General features: G+C 33.9%; 1 protein-coding gene across 1 annotated transcript in view; it reads right to left on the bottom strand.

Moving 5' to 3' along the window:
• Positions 1–1,501: 1,501 nt before the first annotated feature.
• Positions 1,502–20,722, bottom strand: part of Cdh19 (cadherin 19) — a 74,490-nt gene continuing 55,269 nt past the window's right edge. Inside the window, exons 8-11 of the mRNA XM_032915611.1 lie at positions 17,547–17,668; positions 6,673–6,790; positions 4,784–5,035; positions 1,502–2,040 (exon numbers count right to left, since the gene is read on the bottom strand). Coding sequence (XP_032771502.1) covers positions 1,550–2,040; positions 4,784–5,035; positions 6,673–6,790; positions 17,547–17,668 — 983 coding nt within the window. The 3' untranslated portion in view covers positions 1,502–1,549. The remainder of the gene's footprint in view (positions 2,041–4,783; positions 5,036–6,672; positions 6,791–17,546; positions 17,669–20,722) is intronic.

Raw genomic sequence — 20,722 nt, 5'->3', positions numbered from 1 at the left:
CATTGTACTCAATACATTATTTTCAATTGAAATATCAAATTTGAACTCCATCTTGATTTGGATATAATAAGAAACATTCTTTAACAGTCAGCTTAAAATGGTGTGTTTATTACCAGTTACCATGTATTCTAATTTACCCTGAAGTTTTATGACTGACAGGTTGGCTCCTCCATACTGCTATAATGAGAAGTTTCCACTGCTTCTTATATCTAATTCAATAATTTTAAAATGATACTTGGTGATCAGCCACATGCTAAGCTCCTAACAATAAAGAAATGAAGAGACAGGCACCATGGTTTTATTTGTGTGTGTCTAAGGGTCTTATTGCTATGAACAGACACTATTAACAATGTAAGTTTTATGAAGGACAGCAATTATTTGGGTCTGGCTTACAGGTTCAGAGGTTGAGTCCATTATCATCAAGGCAGAAGCATGGCAGCATCCAGGCAGGCATGGTGCAGGAGGAGCTAAGTCTACATCCTCACCCAAAGGAAGTCAGGAGCAGACTGGGCATCTTCAGGCAGTGAGGAGAAGGGTCTGCAAGCCCACCTCTACAATGGCACACCCTTACAAGGCACACTTTCTAATAGTGCCAATCCCTGGGCCAAGCATATGCAAACCATCACAGTGTGAATAGTGGTAGACTACAGATGATTCTAATATTTCAGATAAATAATAATTCTAATTTGAATTCAGTAGTGCTGTTATTTAGCTATCTCGATTTTAGTAGAAAGCAAAATGTACTTAAAATTCGCTGTACTTTCTATCAGTTCCACTAGTAATAATTTAATCACAGGTAAATGTTGACATGTATTTGGTTATTGTAATTTTACATGAAAAGGATAGCAATTTAGTGTTGCTGAACAAAATTTAAAGTATAAAAATCTCTAAGCATATCTCTTGCTTTCCTTTTTTGTGCAAACTCAGAATAATCAAACAACACAAGTTACTATGTAAGTCTGATTAATTCAGATATTAAATAGAGCCAATTTTGGAGTATTAGAGACTAATCTCTGCAAACATTTCAAAAGTTTCTAATAAAATAATCCATAGGATCTCAATCAGAAAACTGCTTATTCATGTAAAGAAAATATTTGTATGGCTTTATGAAACCATCCAGAATTCTTCCGGTTGTTATAATTGATCTCTGTACAATATCAAGATTAGTAGACAGAGAGGTTTCATACGTAATTTGTAAAAAAAAAAAAAAGATAGATAGAAAACTATACAGATAGCTTTCTTTGGCACATTTCTCATTTTACCCTTTAGAGTTGTTGAGAATCTACATTGAATTACTCAAAAAAATTCTAGATGACCATCTCAGTGTTGCAGAACTAGTTGTTTGCAGCAATATATCAACTCTGATTGGTAGCATTCCTCCCAACCTCTTTGTTGAACTGGAAATTGCCATGAGTATGTTTGAAAAGATCAGAATACTACAAATCAGGTCTCCTACCAGACAGAAAACCAAAGTAGGTGATTCTCTCAAAAACCTCTCAATTCGTGTAAACATGCCTTAATACTTATTGCATGCTGATATAGGAAAACCTTAATTGTCGGGTTGCACTGCAGAACCAAACATGTTTGCTAATCTTTTAAAACAAGGCCCCAGGTCATTAAGATAGTCAAAGTCATCTTCCTGATCAGTGACACTGGAACCCAAGGAGCTCAGAGAGCCAGCTGATGACCCAGTCCCCTCATAAGCAAATGTCTGTAGTGAGTCAAAGGGGGGAGCACTTGAATCTGTGTTTGCTTCTTCAAGCTTCTCTAGGATAAATTTTCGAAATATGGCGCTGTCTGGGCCCACCTGCAGGGACTGCCTGTACAGGCTCCTGATCTCTGCGCTCTTGCTCCTCCGTGGTTTTCTTTCTCTCATTACTGTACTCTGTCTCAGCTCTATGATATCAAAGGCTTCAGAGTCTTCTTCCCCGCCGCCTTCATCATCATAGCAAAATATATTCTCTCTAAAATCTTCAGTTTTCTCTGGAAATAGGGTCTCCTTTCTTCGCTGTTTCAGAGCAAGTATCAAAAAGATAAAACCTGGTGAAGAAAGGACATATAAAAAGAAGTAACTCATAGTGCATAGTGCAAATGTTATAATCCTTGACCTTGATATATTCAAGGCATCACTTTAAAGTCAATGATTCTAAGCAAATAAGTAATACTTGAAAAACTAATCTATAAAATACAGCCATCTTATGGCTAATGGTTTAGAGGTACGTGCAAGGAAAATGGAGTGAACTATTTTGGATATTGCTCAAGTCTAAATTTAGTGTGATTTAATTTTTTCTAGTAGTAAACAGAACAAAGTATAATAATTGAATATTTTCCAATAAGAATGTACTTAGTGACCAATGATCCAAGCTAATGAAAGTTTAGAAAGGAAATATTTTATATTCTTTAAAGCAAAATCATAGTAAGGTGATTTTTGAAGTTAGTATTAATAGATTATATATATTATAGATACTATAAACTATATATGTGTGAATATAGAAAATTTCTTTATATATCAGACTTTGTTATAAAAGCTGAGATATTACTGACATTTTACTTTTATGAAAATTATATATTATCATTAATGATCTACAAAAACTGAGGAAAAAGACTAGGAGAATCATATTTTAACTACTGGAAGACAGAATATACCAACATACAAAACAGTATGAAAGAACACTCTTATTTCGATTCTGTGATAGGAGTAGTTTCAGAAATTCAGAGTTATCGAGTATCTAATCATACTACCAATTGGTTAAACTCAGTAGTTTCTACTGGGGATAATTATTAAAATATGTAATATAGAACAATTTTACAGTGCATTTTAAATTTAAAAACACAATAACTAAATATTCATTTGTTTTTGAGTTTATGTTTGTATATTAACAATAATCAATCCTTCCTTAGATTTGGATTTTATATTCCAACCTTGAAAATAAGTATTAAGTAATCTTATTTAAGATTACAGCCAAGAGATTTATACTGGGTAATGTTTCTTATTAAAAAAATTCAGGCCACACTCAAATACAATAGGAAAAAGGACATTGTAGCTGCTAAAACAGAAAATGTAAAATTGACAGAAATAACTATGAACCACTATGAATTGGTGAATTGTATGGTATAGCAAAAAGTGAATGAATTCCTAGAATATATAATATATCAAAACCATACTTAGGAGTAATAAGAAATATTCAGGCTAAATAACCAGAAAAAGGAGATTGGATCAATATGTCTACTATGAAAAAGAAGAAAACTCAAGGACATGATGTTTTTTTAACTGAATTCTTCCAGTTTAAAAAGATATAACAGCAAAAGTTTTCAAAATATTATAACATTATTAAGAAATACTAATTTGATTGTTGATAGACAAAATGAGTATGTTAATCAGAACTGGAAATTTTTTATAAATATGTACTCATGTATAACTTATGTGTATGAATGTTGTACCTGATTCTTTGTAAATCTGTGTACAAGTGCCTGAGGAATATTATTTGTCAGGATAGCACAGCACAAAAGTTTTGTGTATACAGATCTCTAGGAATGTTTAGAGAACTTTCCTATTAAATGACTGGGCATACAATTTGTTCTTTCATTCACAAGGATAGAAGTTAGAACAGCCTGCTGATTTGTGTGATCAATACCAGACTGTTGGAAATCTAAATGGCTCATAATACTTTAACTTTTCCCAAGCTCCCACAACCAGACCCAGAGGTGGCTAATAGCCTATCTAATTGACTGAGACTCCGAAGGACCTTAAGCTACATTAGGTAGACTATTTCTAGAACCAATCTTCTTGGGAAAAACAACAGCAACAAAACAACAACAACAACAACAACAACAACAACAACAACAACTCAGCTGAGTTTTGATGTTATTATGCTTCCTTGTACATCGGTGATTGCATGAAACCAGGAAACTTTTTTTCCAAACTATATTGTGTTTATATTTGCTACCACATGGTATCAACTCTCTAAAAGTTGTGATTCAGGTTGACAAAGTCAATTTTATCTGAGTTTTTATTCTCACCTCTTCAAGGTTCATTTTACTCACTCATGCCTGTACCTAAATCTCTCAATTATCAACATACAAAAATTAAGAAAATCCCAAAAATTATATTATATTAAAAATTACTTAGGAAGAATAAATTTTGAAAACTTCTTGCACAGAAAGGTATCCATAATTAATAAAAATTTTGATATTTAAAAACATTAAAGTAATCGTGGGCCTTCACCACAAAGAAATGATAAATGATGGTTATAATTGTTTTAATTTCATTGATATGGTCATTCTGTAGTGAAATATTATATTGTATCATCAAAATATGAAGTTTTCATATAAAGTAAATTAAAAGTATAAATTAAATAGATACACTGTATTAAAATTGAAATAGTTATCATAAGTACTCATTATATAATTTCAGATATTATACTACAAAGCATTTGAATTAAAAAGACTTCCAAGAAGGCTAGAGAGATGACTCAGCAGTTAGCACTGGCTGCTTTTCCAGAGGTCTTGAGATCAAGTCCCAGAACCACATGATAACTTACAACCCTCTGTAATGGGATCCAATGCCCTCTTCTTGCTTTCATAAAGAGAGTGACAATATAAACATATACATTAAAAAATAATTTTCTAATATTAAATGGAACATTTATGAAAACCAACACTATTTTGGTTTTAAACTTTAAACATTTTTAGAGCAAATGAACATATAAAAAGCATATTTTGTAATTACCTCCTTTACAGTAATTTTTGCAAGTTAAGGTTTGTACCATTCAATACAACTTACCAAATATTACCATAACACATATCACGATGGCAATTATTGCTTCTGCTTTGAATCCCATGATAAAGAGAAGTTCCTTACTAGTACAAGTCTCTGTGCTTCTACTGTCTCCACAGTCACAGACTTGTATAGTGAGAGTATTGGTGCTTGTAAGAGGTGGAATTCCATTATCAACAATCAAGATGATCATGTAGAAAACAGTCTCCTCTTTAAGGCTAAAACCGGCTCTATTACTCAGAATTACAGCTGTGTTATCTAAAACAGAAACCCATATTTACAACTTTTTCCAACAGTATAAAACAAATCTGTAAAATATAGGTACCAGGGACAAAGATGTTTAAATATAATCATATGTGTGCAAGTAAAAAATCAAGTCTTACATTAAAATATCCAGCTCAAAATCTGGAATATATATATATATATATATATATATATATATATATATATATATGGAATGAGAGAGAGAGAATGAGTTGCTCTGAGTACTCTTTAACAAATACAAAATATGTGCAAGATTTTCAGTAACCTAATTGCAAAAACATGTGCTCTTAAATGATATATGTTCTAATTAGAAAAAAATTAATGCAATGTTGGGGTTAAATCTTATTAAGATATTCATTTTTTATAACTTTCACATGCCATATTTCATATGAAATCCCAAGACATGCCTTCTCCACTTGCCATCACAACTCATTCACTAAGATAGTAATACTATAGGGGTTTGTAAAACTTCAAACTATTAGTAAAACTAACAATGAGTACTTTCACATGTGAGAGATTTTTCTCTAAATCTTAAATACCCAGAATGACATTTGCATGTTTTTTTCCTCTAAAATTTTGAGTTTTCCTTTTCCAGGTTTTTGTGTTGGTTTGATGTTTGTTGTGTTGTTGTTGTTGTTTTTGTTGTCATTGTTGTTGTTTTAATATTGAATAGCCTTCTATTTTAACTAATCTTGCTTTTCAAGCTGACATAAAGGGAGCTTGATCTACTACCATGATTGTCGAATATTATCTTCATTGCTAGGAGAAGCTGGAGGGCCCAGGCTACTAATGTCTGATTGCACTGTCTGATTACCATAAATTACATTTATATCCATCAAAACAAATTGATAAGAACAAGAAAAAGATGCATTTAATTCTAAGATGTTTCAAATTCATAAATTTTAGGTGTGATAATAAAATATCCATTTATATAATAGACAAAAATCTGCCTACGGATAATGAAAAAGCAAAAGAATATATGTTTTTTTGATAATTTATTAGTCTTACTCAGAAGGAGCAGGAAATCTGCCTTTCCAAAAAAAAACACTAACATTAGAATACCTATTTTTCAATTAATGAAAATCTTTGTGTTTTGATGTAAGAAAAATAGTTTAATATTATGCTTATGTTACCTATTGATAATTAAGTCATGCTAATCACATTGCAACTTAAGCATATACCATTACTTCATTTTTACTTTGATAATTGACTCTATCAAATAATTTGATAATTTACTCTGACCATTATGAAAAGATATCCGATGTCATAACCATAGTAATATTTGAGAGATTTTCAGACTTCCCAGTATCTTATAATAAAGTGTACTTTCCTATTTTAGATTTAGTTGTAATAGAACAAATTCGTAACCTTACATAAAACAGGCAATGCACTTACATCTCTAGAACTCACAGTAATAATTTTCAAATCTTTTTCTCTAGTTTGAAGCAGTATAAGGAATAATAAAACTGTTGTTCTTCAAGTTCATTTTGAGTTCATTCTCCCATTTTGACCAAGTAATTTTTGTTCTATTTATCAGTAGTATCATGTTGTAAGAACAATAAATAATCAGATAAACCCATTTGAATAAAAGATCATTGATTTTATTAAATACCCTATAGATGAGTTGTTACCTTGATTGTCTGTTAGAATAAAACTTGAGTTGTTTGTGTCTTCCACAGAATGATTAAAGTAAAAATGATGATCTTCTATGGACTCATCTCTATCGATTGCACTGATGGTCTGAATTATCTAGAAAAAATATAAAGAAAGTTGATTGCTATTAATTGGAACTGTAAATTGATCAATGCTATTGTTACTTATACTTTTACTTAATTTTTAACAACATTATTAAAGATATTACACATCTCTAAATTTCTTTCTTACTGTCCTCTTCTGTATTATTCTTCATCTGATTGCCAGTAATGACTTGCAGATGCAGTCATGATAATACACACTTCTTTTATGTATATATTTTTGAAGTTATTAGATTATTTCCTAAAGTAATAGGTTTTGTAATTGATTTTCAGAAAGAATGAATTTAAAGCTTACGGTCAATGTATAATTTATTGCCTTTGGCCTACAAATATGATAGACAAAGTCTCCCCAATCAAATAAGTGTCATTATGTATCTCATATCATAAAACTGTATAGAAATGCAAATACAAGCATATAGGTTCTCAATTCTTTTTTAAGAGGACATATGCATGTTATTACATTCAGAAAAAATATATACTCGTCATGATCACACAATAAGAACATGATTAAATATGAAAATTAAGGTAAATTGGTTTCTATTTTCTATCATCAAAATACATTAAACTGTTTTATATGAAACTTTCCTTGATTTTAAGATGACAGATATAATTGATAACTTATCTTTCAAAAAACAGAAATTTCTCTCTACATAGATGCAGAATAGAGTGCAACGAAACCAAAGCAATTGGTATTTTATATCCGTGTTGGATAATATTTTCTTCACGATTTGTTTCTAATTAAATCATAATTATTTAAATATATGATAGAAAGAAAAGATTTATTCAACTCCTGTGTATGACAGTAAGTGTGGTTATTGCATGAGAACAAGGCAGTTCTTTTATTTGACACTAGTATTATAATTATTTTTGGAGGATGGGGTCAGTTGTATTTTGAGTCCAGATTTTGCTATTGTAAGTTCTCTAAACTAAGACACTTTTAAAATTCCTTTGCAGGCACATCTGGACCAATATTTCAAGAGTTTTTGTCTATAATTCTGTTATCAAGAAAACTTTCTCCAGTAATATTACCAAATGTTATTGTTCAGATTGTAACTAAACACATTTCTGTATTTATTTGTAAAAGTGAAGCAAGATTAAAGCCAAATTGTAAAAGTTACATTTACCCTGAAAGAATGTACGACTTCAATCCTTCTATGTGAGGTTGTGTGTTATACTTATTGAAAATGCTTATTAAAGGAATGCTTCAGAAATTGAGAGGCTATTTTTGTTGTTGTTTGTTTTGGGTTCTGTTTTATTGTATATATTTTCTAATTTTTTTTTTTACTAAAACTAATCAAAATGCATTGTTCCTACTAGAAACAAATACCATGAGCACAGTTTTAAAAAAAAATGCATTTATATTTTCTTCATAGGTAGATTTCTAATCCAATATGTTTATTCCATTAAAGTTTAAAAATAACAATCCATGGATATACTCCATCCTTAGACTAGATGAGGTTCTATTAAAACATGCATTCCAGTTGAGTATATATATATTGTATATTATAAACATATACCACACATATAATAAATATTAGTTTATATAATATGTAGTGTATATTATATATCATATTGTATATACATGTAAATGTATATGCATTATAAAATAACAAATCTTAAAAAATGGTCATTGATATGCTCATATTTTTTGCATTTACACTGTAACAATAGAAATACTTCATTTCATTGTGCAAATAATAGACCAAGAACTTGCTTATCCTTAGTTTTGTTCAGTTATCTAAACCATAATTACATAACTCAGCCCTATTGAGCCCTTTGAGATTGATGAGGTTATCAGCAATGAAATATAAAGTTTAATGTAAATACAAACTAATCATTGTTTTATGAAACACGTAGTAGGAATATTCTTAAAAATTTATAGCAAATGTTGATAGCTCTAATTTTTTGTATTATTTTTGCTCTTTGAGCAGATGTAGGGAACTGTATTGGATTTGGGCCTGGCCTCTTTGTGACTGTATGGCCACAGTTAAGATTATCGCCATAAAGTCATGAGACTGTTGGACAAAAGCCTCTCCCATGAATTTACGGCACAGGAAGTAAAGACCAAGTATCTCCCTAGTAAACACCCAGTGTCTCCACTGCATAATCTCTGCTGAGCCGGGCTGATGCATGTGGAACTGACACAGCTGGGCCACACCTGGGTGGTGGTCAATTTACTTCTGCCTTTTGCTTCCTCAGCCTTTATCCTTGAGATTTAGGCTGGTCTTCTCGGATTTCTCCCTAATTAATTCAGGTCTTTTGTAGTCGGTCTTTTGTTACCGAAGTCAGGAGCCAGGATTTCCCACTGTGCTTCCCAGATATTTTCTACCTGGTGACTTGGGTATATAAGTGGTGAATAAAGCTACAGGAGACTCTCTCTCTCTCCTCTTCCTCACTCTCACTCTTCTTCCTCACTCTCACTCTCCCTTCCGCTCTCCATTTTCCTCTCTCTCTCTCTCTCTCTCTCTCTCTCTCTCTCTCTCTCTCTCTCTCTCTCTCTTTTCCTCTCCTGGCTTGACACAGTAATCTATGTGTGTGTGTGTGTGTGTGTGTGTGTGTGTGTGTGTGTGTGTGTGTGTGTGTGTTTCTTTAATCCCACAGGCTTTCGCCCGGTTCTCGGTACCGTGTCGGTGCAGGTACCGACAAGCAGAAATTTGTCTAAGTTCTTGACATGAACATTTGTTTTATTATGTATAATTATTTTTAATTCTATAATGAAACTTCCTTCTCTCAACTTGCAGAATTTGAAAAAATGTTTTAAATATTAACCGTAATAGTAATTCATGTATAAGTTAGGCAGATATAGCATATATATATTAATTTTCAGGTAATTACTAGGGTCAGTTAGAATGAGAATGTATAATACACTGTACTGTGATCATCTTTTAGAGTTATTCGGCCTACTATAGTTATGGTTATATTATTATTATATATTGCATAACTCTATATACTAAGTATATTAATCTAGATACAGATTATGCAATTGTGTACCTATATGTAACATATGTATTAATAAATGTAGATTAATATGCATTATACTAGGTACAATTCAAAAAATAAAAGAATGTTAACTTATTTTAATAATTCTAATTTCAACTACTTTGCACATCTAATATTTATTTTGCAAAATATTCAGAGTGGTACTATACATGTGCACTGTCAAATATTTGAATGTTTTTTCATCATGAAAGTTCATTCATGATTACTGTACAAATTAATAGACTCCATGTTCCACCTTTTGTTTAGCCAGTCTCTGGCCGCTGCCCAAGATATAAGTTTACACTCCCAAGCAGCCTGCTTCTGCAACTGCAGAAAGAAACAACCCCACTTCAGTTTACATGAGAAGCCCAAGACCTGTTTTATTCTCCAAGACCAAACAAACCTAGTCTTCACTGAGTATTCCTCTTTGAATAGGTGGCCCCGTTGGAGCTGTAAGTATCATATTCTGAACCACGATGAGGCATTCAGTCTAAATAACTGTCGAGGGTCCTGACCAGGTATGGCGTACAAGTCTATATCTATATGGCTGGGGCTAGTCTGGCTAGCATAGGGCGAGATCTGTAGAGGAAGCACCTGCCACTCTTCTAGATGATGTAATAAAATTTATTCAACAGTCTAAAATCATACTATAGTTTAGGTTGCATGAGACTTCTCTTAATTCAGCCTTTGGAAGGGTATTGTAAGAGAGTCTCTGGTTCTCCTCTGAATTTACTGGAGTATCAGCGGTTCACTTAATATAAGTTCAGGTTTCCTTGCGCTCCATTATGACAGTCCACGGTAACAAATATTGCTCTCCCCCATGTAACCTTAATTCTGTGTTCTACATCCCTGAAATTATTTCCCCTCCGTTCACCACCTCTGGTCTCTTGTTATTCTTTGGAGACAGCAGGTGGCTGCCTCTTCAATATCCATTCTTAGTCTAACCCTTCATCAGCACATACTAACATCAGTTTGGGGCAACCTCACTAGCCCCAGAAGAAATGCTCTTCTAGTGCCAGTTCAAACTCCATCAGTCGGTAGACAAGAATGAAAATGCGTGTTAGCATTCTGTCTAAGCTCCACCATCACAGTTACCTGACAGCCGCCAACGAATGCCTGACACTATAAAAGGGGCTGCTTGCCCCCTTCTCACTCTCTTGCCATTTTTTCCCCTCTTCTTCTCCCTTGCTCTGACCCTCTTCCATGTTTGTCCCTTCTCCCCCATTCCCCTCCCTCCTTTTCTCCACGTACTCATAGCGGGCCTCTACTCTACTCCACTGCTCTTTTTCTCCTCTACTCCTCTTTCTCTAGTTCTCTCTCTCTCTCTCTCTCTCTCTCTCTCTCTCTCTCTCTCTCTCTCTCTCTCTTTTCCTGCCCTATTATCCTCATAACTCCCCTCCTCATGCCTTGAATACACTCTATTCTATACTGTACTGTCTGTCTGTGGCTGGTCCCTTAGGGGGAAGGGATGTCTCAGCAGGGGCCTGCTAAGGCACCCCAACCCCTTACCTCAGATTTCCATAGACCATAACCCCCACCCCTTTATCTTTTTTACCAACACAGCATTGGTTATTGGTGCTGGAACACGGGACGTATTCTCTCTTTATCTTTTTATAAACACATCAAGGGGCACAGAAAAAACAAATAGCTACTCCCATAGGCTAAAAGGGAAGCGTGTATTCCAAACTGCCAAGGCTGTCTCTTGGAAAAGCAAGAAGTGACAGGGGAAATGTTTACAGGATTAAGTGGGAATGGGAAAAAACCTTTGAGCTTATGAACAGGGAATGAGGGAGCCTAGAGTTTAGCATTAGCTTTGAAAGTTAGTGGGCAACACAGTCATATGTAAATGAAGAGCTTCGTGTTGTTCTTGCCAGGTTATGGATAAGTACTCTCATATTATAAGAGGCAGGAATTTTCTTCAAGCCCCTGAGGTAGCTTTGGTCTAAATTCCCAGCCTTGTGAAAAAGCACTTTCTTGGGGAACAAGACTGTAGGTAATAGTACTTTATATCCAGCTCGAAATGTTTTTCATAATTTATTGTCAAAATCCACCTGGAGTAAGTGGTACACGGGATGACTTTCCTCCTTATTTATGTGATTATACTATTCATTCACTGAGAGGGACCACAAAATGGCTCATGAACCTGAAGACTTTCCCAGATGGTGAACTGTTGGAAAAGAAGAGGAAGTATATTCTTGATACTTGAAAACATTAGGTGTGTCTTTGTTGGAGGAGGTGTCCCAGAAGATTTAAGGTTTCAAAAACACAAGTCAGTGCAAGTCTCCCTCTCTGCATGGCTGCTTGTGGATCAGATTACAATGCTAGAATATTGCTCCAACACCAGGCCTGCTTGGCTCACTTTTTTTCTTTAAAGTGGTACTTTGCATTTACTCTCAGCAATAGAACAGCAACTAAGACTCTCTGAGAGCTCATTGTCAACATTTGCTTGCATAATGAATATTACCAGAGACCTTAGTCTTTAAATTTTTCTCCTGATATTGATATATATCTTCTGGCTATTCTAAACATTGTGAAATAATCTCATGGCAGACTTCTTTTTATTGTCATTATGAGTATCAAATGTACTAACAAATATTAATCTGAAATCACAACCCTTTGGGAGTTGGTAGTCTTGTTTGGTCTCACAAATTGAAATAGGTCACAAACAAACTCAGAATGAAGACCAAGTATACTAATAATAAGTATAATAATTTGAAGGAGAAATGATAGGGCCTGTAAGGTGAAAATCCAAGAAGCCTCCTGGAGGAGACAGAGACAAGAAAGAACAAAATAACCTCAAGAAACCCGAACGAACAAAGTATCAAAGCAAAGTCTTTTAAACTTTGGTGATTAAAAAGCCACCAGGTGGGGTTGGGGATTTAGCTCAGTGATAGAATGCTTGCCTAGCAAGCACAGGCCCTGGTTCGGTCCCCGGCTCCGGGGGAGAAGCCACCAGGTGCAGTAATGGAACTCAACACATGAAAGTAAGGCAACAGCAGGGGGTGAAGTGGGTGGGGTTGGAGAAACTTCACCAGAAGAATAACAAAGGCTCAGCCAAGGATTTATGCTAAAGCTTTGGCCAGTTGCAGAAAGAAAAGGATTGATACAAACAAACAACAAAGGACAGTGGCCCCCTTTCTGAGCACTAAATCACACAAGCCTAACAGATTCTACTGTGCTCTTTACACTGAGGAAATATCTTTGGGCAAAGGTAATACACATTGTTTTACAAAGAGAGTAACTGTTTTCTTTCATCTCACTCATAGGTGGGTGTGTTAGATTCCCATCCTGGGCTCTGGGACACAACAAAGGCTCAAAAGCCTCAACCTTCTGTCTGATAATTTGTGTTTCAAAGAAGTATTTCTCTGTTTTAGAAAAAAATATAGTTGGGGTCCAAATTATTGAGGTAGAGTTAATCCCCTATGATAATCCATTCTACTTCTGTCCTTACATATACTTAGTAATATGTCTTTTTTTTTCCACCATAAATAAGATGTACTCATCTAAATTTACATTGCTTTTAAAGTAGGATATATACAAATGTGACCAATAGTGAAGAAATGGTATGCCAAAAAAAAATAAATAAATGGAATTATTGTTCTAATTGATGATCATAAACCTAAATAGAAAAATAATAAATGCAACCATTCTTCTTTTTTAAATCTTTAAATGTTGCATGTTAACTAATACGTATTTACCATATTTATGTTATATAAACCCTTGACTAAGAGTGACTTAACTAGCACTTCCTCTGCTTGGCTCCTTTCAAAAATTTTGTTGTCTCTATTTTTAAGGTTTGATTATTTTTTCTTTTTCTTTAGGTTATATTATCACTATTACATTATTATTATTAAACTTTAAATCTCACAATGTTGTGTATCCCAGGATAGTCTTGTACTTTCCTTTGGAATGGAGAATGAACTTGAATGGACTGGACGACCACGTGGTCAGGTTTAATGTGCTACTGTGGACGACTTTAGAAGTTTTATTTTTAATTAAATTGAAAAATATTAATTGCTTTTCTTCAGTGTTGCTATGTCTCCCATATGCTTCCATTTAACAAACCTGTGCTCTTTTTCTCAAGCACCAGGAACCCAATAATTCCTTTGAAAGGAACATGGAGAAGATAGCACTTTCTTCCCAGGACCTCAGGTAGCCTAAATGCTGAGGATAACGATTTCCCTGCGTTCTCTGCATTCCTTTGTAGTCTGTAGTTCTTTTTGCAGTGTCAAATTCTTATAGACTCTCCTCTGTTCTTATCATCATCCCTACTGCTGTCCTTGTCACCACAAGTTTTCTCACTTATGTTGGTGACACTTACTTGTTTTGATAAAATTAAGTGTCTCCCACCAGAAAATTTTCTCACTATCTCAGTCTCCTTTACAGTTCTTCCTTTGAATTGAAAGATAGCGTTTTAAATTAGCTCAAAACTCAGCAACAGGATCTGACTCAGGAAGACAGATTGTTAAAAATGCAGGCGAACTGGTTCAGAGACACTGACCCTCCCGCTTATCACCGGACTGAGTAAATGAGTAATGGATTTTGTTCTGCCCCTGTGATGTTTGTTCTGAAGATGATATTATTCTGAAAGATCCCCAAAGGGAGACCCTTACTCAAGTCTCGGGAAATCGGGGACCCCAGACACGGAGAGACCATTTTGGATGTAATATGCAAAGGCGAGGTTTATTACGGAGATCTATTATGGAGATCTCCAGGCCGACATGTGTCCCACGCAGGAGACAGAGGTGTCGACCCGGAGTGGCTGGGAGAAGGACTTTTCAAAGGAAGAAGTCATAAGCTCCAGGAGATGAGGGGATGTCAAAAGGAAATACCAAAAGTGTCACAAGGGGAAACTCTCAAAGTCACAGGATTGTTCTTAAGACTCTAGGGTTTAAATGAGGGGAAAGGTCAAGCATTATCCGGAGAACAGATCCTGATTGTCCTCTAGGGTAAATGTTTGTCAGAGTTCATGAGGCATCTGCATCTGAAACACATCTGGTTAGGCTTGGCTGCAGGTTTCCAGGAATACTCTCTGCAGGACACAATGGCTGGAGGGCACAAAGGGGACTTGATAATATACATCTAAATGTATATATTTGTTGTGTAGTAGGTTTATGCATGTGCAATGGCACATATCTGGAGATGAATATTTATGTGTGTATATTTATACGTATATATACTCATATTTTATGTGTTTGTGGTATAACTTGAATCATAGGCTTATTGACCAGTTTTACCTGCTGTAACAAAGAACCAGTGCCATATTCTTTTTTTTTCTTATATTATCCTTTATTTTATGCAGACATTTATAGCATATTGTGGTAGCTACAAATATTTAAAATTTGTAAAATATGCATTGGTAAATTAAGTAAAAATTTTACTACTTTCCCCTAACCTATGAAAAGGAAATTTAAAAGAAAAATCTTCCTTTCTCTTCCACCTCATACTTTATTTGGTTTCTAGTTTACCACACTCTCTATTTCCTTAAGGTTTTCATACCTTTTTTTCCCTCTCAAGTTCTAGGTGACATAGTCTTCAGTATCTCACAGATGACTGATACATTCAACCTTATTATGTCCACCATTGCCTTTTCCCTTTAACTCCATATTGAAGTCCAGCACATCAATGCGATTAAAATTTTTAATTTAAAATTACACATCAATTTAAAATTTCACAACTGAAATTTCCATTTCTTTACCTTACATGCCTCATATATTTCTTGCAACAGGCAAAGTATATTTCTTTCCTCTACATGCACTTGATGAATCCTTTGAATGTATTCATAATTCAGGCCTTCTTGCTACCATGAGTACAATATCTTACAAAAATCTCTGCTCTCAAATTGTTTTGAGGATCCTATTGCTTCCATCACCTATTTCAATATCTTCCTATTATAACATCTCTTCTGCCCTTGCCTTGTATGCTGATAAGCAGAGGGTATGCCATACTATAGACCCATTTTTTCGGCACATTGCTACTTAAGTGCAGGTTCAGACAACAATAGGAAATGTTTCTATTATTCTATTTAAACCCTCTATTAATTTCAGACCTTATTCCAAGAGGGGGAAAGGTTGGTATTAAGTTCACAAAGAACCATGGCTTGGGCTGTGCTGTATACAGATTCTATTAGGTGTTGGTACTAACCCACACATGTGGGTAGTTGTCTGGTACAGTTTCCATTCACTCCTATCCACTGTCAGTGTCAGTCCAAAATCACTTCCAGTCCCCTGGAAAACACTGGAGTTCAATACTTTCCTTTCTCTTTCTAGTTCAGATCATCATTGAAATAAACTCATCATAATGAGATTGTCCCTAAATATATTATTTACACCTTGATTAATTCTATTGACTACTTTTCAGTAGCAAATTGCCCTTCCTCCCTGTTCATTCTCAAATACTTGGTGCTTTTGAAAATATTGTATGATGCATTTAATCTTTTTCTTGTTTTGCTGCTAAGATTATATTAGAAAGGACTCTTGATTCAATATTCATAAATATAAATATTTACCATTACCAGAAAAATATTTTATAATTAAATGATATAATCATCAAAATTACTAATCCTGTATTAAACTTTAAACATGAGATCAGTAAATGTTTCTCTGATTTGTATTTTTTTCCTTCCTGTCAAACATAAAAATTCCTTTCCTAGACTGTAGTTATTTCTATATGATTTTCTTTATCTAAATAGTATCTATCAATTAGCTAACAGTTTCTAGGGCAGAACTTCTAATTAACTAACTGTCTCTTAATATATCTGGACATTGCTGCTCAGGAGTCAGTGATGTTTAAAATTCCATCTTCACTTCTTCAGTTAAAATAATATATCACATGCTACATTAATCCTAAATTTAATCTGGCAATCACTTTACCCTCTAATCTGTTGCACACATTCATTGGATTTACATTTCAATTGCTAGGATTGCTCTAAAATATTTATAATTTACAAGTGTGCCATGCCACCACATCCACCTTTAATCACCTGTATGTATCACACATCATCAGGTATGTGGTCTCCTGAGAGGTGAAATTCTGGAACAGAAGGCTAGATAATGTGTGTTCCTGTTAGTCTTTCATACAGTGTGAATAAAAACATTGCTGTTGTGTCAAACTATCCCATACAGTTATGTATATTGAAATATACATACTTATTGTATGTATCTTATATTTAATAAAATAAGATATACTTATATATTCTACATGATTATATGTTATATATCAAATATAAGATATTAACTATACATCTAACATATCTTTGTAATATATTATATACCTATATAATATATTTATAATTGAATATCTTCATCTTTATAAACTAGTTCTACCTGGCATTCTTCTATAGTGGCATATTTTATTATTTATTACATCATTATATTAGGATCATTGAATATCATGTCTTAATAGAATAAAACACTAGCAACTTGGAAATAAAAAAATTTTGGAAGGATAACTTTTTAACAATCAGATATTTCTGCCTCTTGCCATATTGATTTTTTTCATGACAAAGAATTACGTTTGATGAAGTAAAATATAATAGTAGGTGTACACGAATGTAATGTTCTTTAATACTTCAAAATTTAAAAGACATATAATAAATTATATATAGCATGTGTACATATATAATATGTGGTTTATAATCCAAATGATTTATTTTATATAATATATAATATGGAATCCTTTGTTGGCATTTATTATATATTAAACTTAGATAATATAAAATATGAAATGCTGTGTTGCTCAAATTTTGGTGATCTATTGTGATGTCATCTTACCTCACCGGATTCAGCATTTTCACAAACGTAAGTTTCATACAATTGAGAGAACTCAGGAGCATGGTCGTTAATGTTTAAAACTTGGACATAAACATGAGCCGAAGAGATCTGTTGTACATTGTCTGGAAATTAAAGATAGAAAATGCAAATAATTACATATTTATTAAAAGTTATGCATTAAAATGAATTAGACACTTGTTGTATACTGATAGTTGTACTTGAGGAAATTAAAGATGGGGTCTATGTGATCTACGTATTTGTGAATAATAAAGGCCAGAAACAGAATTTATGTTTAGTTCAAGTCCCATTTAACTTATGCCTTCTGTGTGCTGGTGTTTTAGCCAATAATGAGGGTAAAATGAGTAAATGATTTTTATATGGACACCTTGATAACATTTATAAGCTACTGGAAGGATTTGTATGAGTCCAGTGCATTGCACAGAGAACAAGAATTAGTAATTTGCCAGTGTTTCTAATTTTTACTCTTAGAATAGGAAAACATTTATATTTACAAACTGCCTGAGCTCCTATAACAACCGTAGTCTTTATAAGACCATAGCACATCATATAATTGAACACTAAAATTAGATCATAACTTACAAAGTATAAATAAATGAGCAATACAGAATGAACATACAAAGACACAAACAATTAAAAATAAATACTTAAAATTATAACATAAAAACATTAAACAATATCTTTAAAGATTCTAAGTAAACGGTTACTTTTTTAATTATTTGAGGGAAAAGGAGTTATAGATGAACTTATATAACATATTACATGATCAAAAGCAGTTAAGGCCAGAATTCAAACAGAACTATGACATTGGGTTGGAGCTGATACACAGGCAATGGAGGAGTGCTGGCTACTGCCTTGCTCTTCATTGGTTGTGAAGCCTGCTGTCTTGTGTCACCACCAACTCAGAGGTGTCACCACCAGCTCTTATCTGAGCACTCCAACATAAGTAATGATTAAGAAAATGTACCACAAACTTGTCCACAGAACAATCTGCTTGGGCATTTTCTGAATTGAGTTCCCTTTTTCCTTGGTGACACTAACATGTGTCAAGTTGAAACAACACTGGCCAGCACATGTGGTGAGCATTTATGACTAAGCCATCTCCGTAGCTTCAGTCATTAAAAACATGGTTTTGTCCTTATTGCATTTGGACATATGAGACCCTCTCAACCTGAGTTTCTGGGGATGGTTGTAAATAGCCTATATATGTTTCAGTGTAACTCTGGAGCCAACAATGCAAGGGATATTCAGATAAAGGGTTATTCAGGTAAAGGCAAAGAAGAAAGGAAAAAGCATTTTCCAGGACAGGAAAGGGGAAGTCTGGAAGTGTTAAGCCTGTGGTTATGCAGCAAAACTGTTATAAGCCTAAAGGGGGAAGGGTATCTCTGAGATACATGATATCATTTATATAACAGAGAGCAAAAGTAAGGCCAACTATGCCCATGATGAAAATGCCACACAACTGAGTCCCAGCCTAATGTTCTTACGACAAAATCCCAGAAATGAGACCTTGATGATGCTCTTTCTTCTTTGTCACCTGTTTCATGTTAAAGAAAGAAAATTTTGTGCTGCTTTTATTATTAAAAGTTACATGAAGATATTCAGAAAACACAGATTAGTAAATGATAAAAAGATCTTATCTATTCCTGCTACCTTGGCTGATTCACCACCTAGAATTGGAGGACTGAACAATACCTTGAGGGAAGGAGGTTAGATCTTAGCTCAGCATTAAAATAGCACTGCCATCATATGACTAGAGTGTCACAGGACTAAGTGTATATTGGAGTTTTCTGTATTTCCATTTGAGGTTTTATATATACTCAATGTGTTACTCTGTAAAAATACAGTATATTTGGAATGTGATTTGTAAAGGTAAATACAAATGAATTCTGAAAGCATTACTTTTCTTGTTAAACATACAGTAAAATACATATTGTTTCTTAAATAACATACATGCTTATTTTTGGACTTCGTAATGTTCCTAACATTGCACACACATTCACACACATGCACATACACACAATTACCATAAAGAAAAAATATGTTTAGTCATGTAGAACTTAAGATTGTTGGTAATTCGAATCCAAGAGCACATCAAAACAATCATCCACCATGATCAAGTAGGCTTCATCCCAGGCATGCAGGGATGGTGTAATATATGGAAAACCATCAATGAAATCCATTATATAAACAAACAGAAAGATAAACACCACATGATCATTTCATTAGATGCTCAGAAAGCATTTGACAAATTTGACACCCCTTCACGATAAAAGTCCTGGAAAGAATAGGAATTCAAGATCCATACCTAAACATAGTAAAAGCCATATACAGCGAACCAGTAGCTAACATTAAACTGAATGGAGAGAAACTTGAAGCAATCCCACTAAAATCAGGGACTAGACAAGGCTGCCCACTCTCTATTCTACTTATTCAATATAGTTCTTGAAGTTCTAGGTAGAGAAATCAGACAACAAAAGGAGATCAAAGGGATACAGATAGGAAAATAAGTCAAAATATCACTATTTGCAGATGATATGATATCATATTTAAGTGATCCCAAAAGTTCCATCAGAGAACTACTAAAGCTGATAAACACCTTCAGCAAAGTGGCTGGGTATAAAATTAACTCAAATAAATCAGTAGCCTTCCTCTACACAAAAGAGAAACAAGCCGAGAAAGAAATTAGGGAAACGACACCCTTCATAATAGTCCCAAATAATATAAAATACCTCGGTGTGACTTTAACCAAGCAAGTAAAAGTTCTGTATGATAAGAACTTCAAGCCTCTGAAGAAAGAAATTGAAGACCTCAGAAGATAGAAAAATCTCCCATGCTCATGGATTGGCAGGATTAATATAGTAAAAATGGCCATTTTACCAAAGCGATCTTCAGATTCAATGCAATTTCCCTCAAAATACTAATACAATTCTTCAGAGAGTTAGACAGAACAATTTCCAAATTCATCTAGAAAAACAAAAAAGCCGGGATAGCTAAAACTATCCTCAACAATAAAAGGACTTCCTGGGGAATCACTATCCCTGAACTCAAGCGGTATTACAGAGCAATAGTGATTAAAAACTGCATGGTATTGGTACAGAGACAGACAGACAGAACAGTGGAATAGAATTGAAGACCCAGAAATGAACCCACACACC

This window comes from Rattus rattus, chromosome 10 (genome assembly GCF_011064425.1).
Source record: "Rattus rattus isolate New Zealand chromosome 10, Rrattus_CSIRO_v1, whole genome shotgun sequence".
NCBI classification, from domain to species: Eukaryota; Metazoa; Chordata; class Mammalia; order Rodentia; family Muridae; genus Rattus; species Rattus rattus.
The sequence above is the reverse complement of the archived record's forward strand: the minus strand, read 5'-3'. Positions and strand labels throughout refer to the sequence as shown.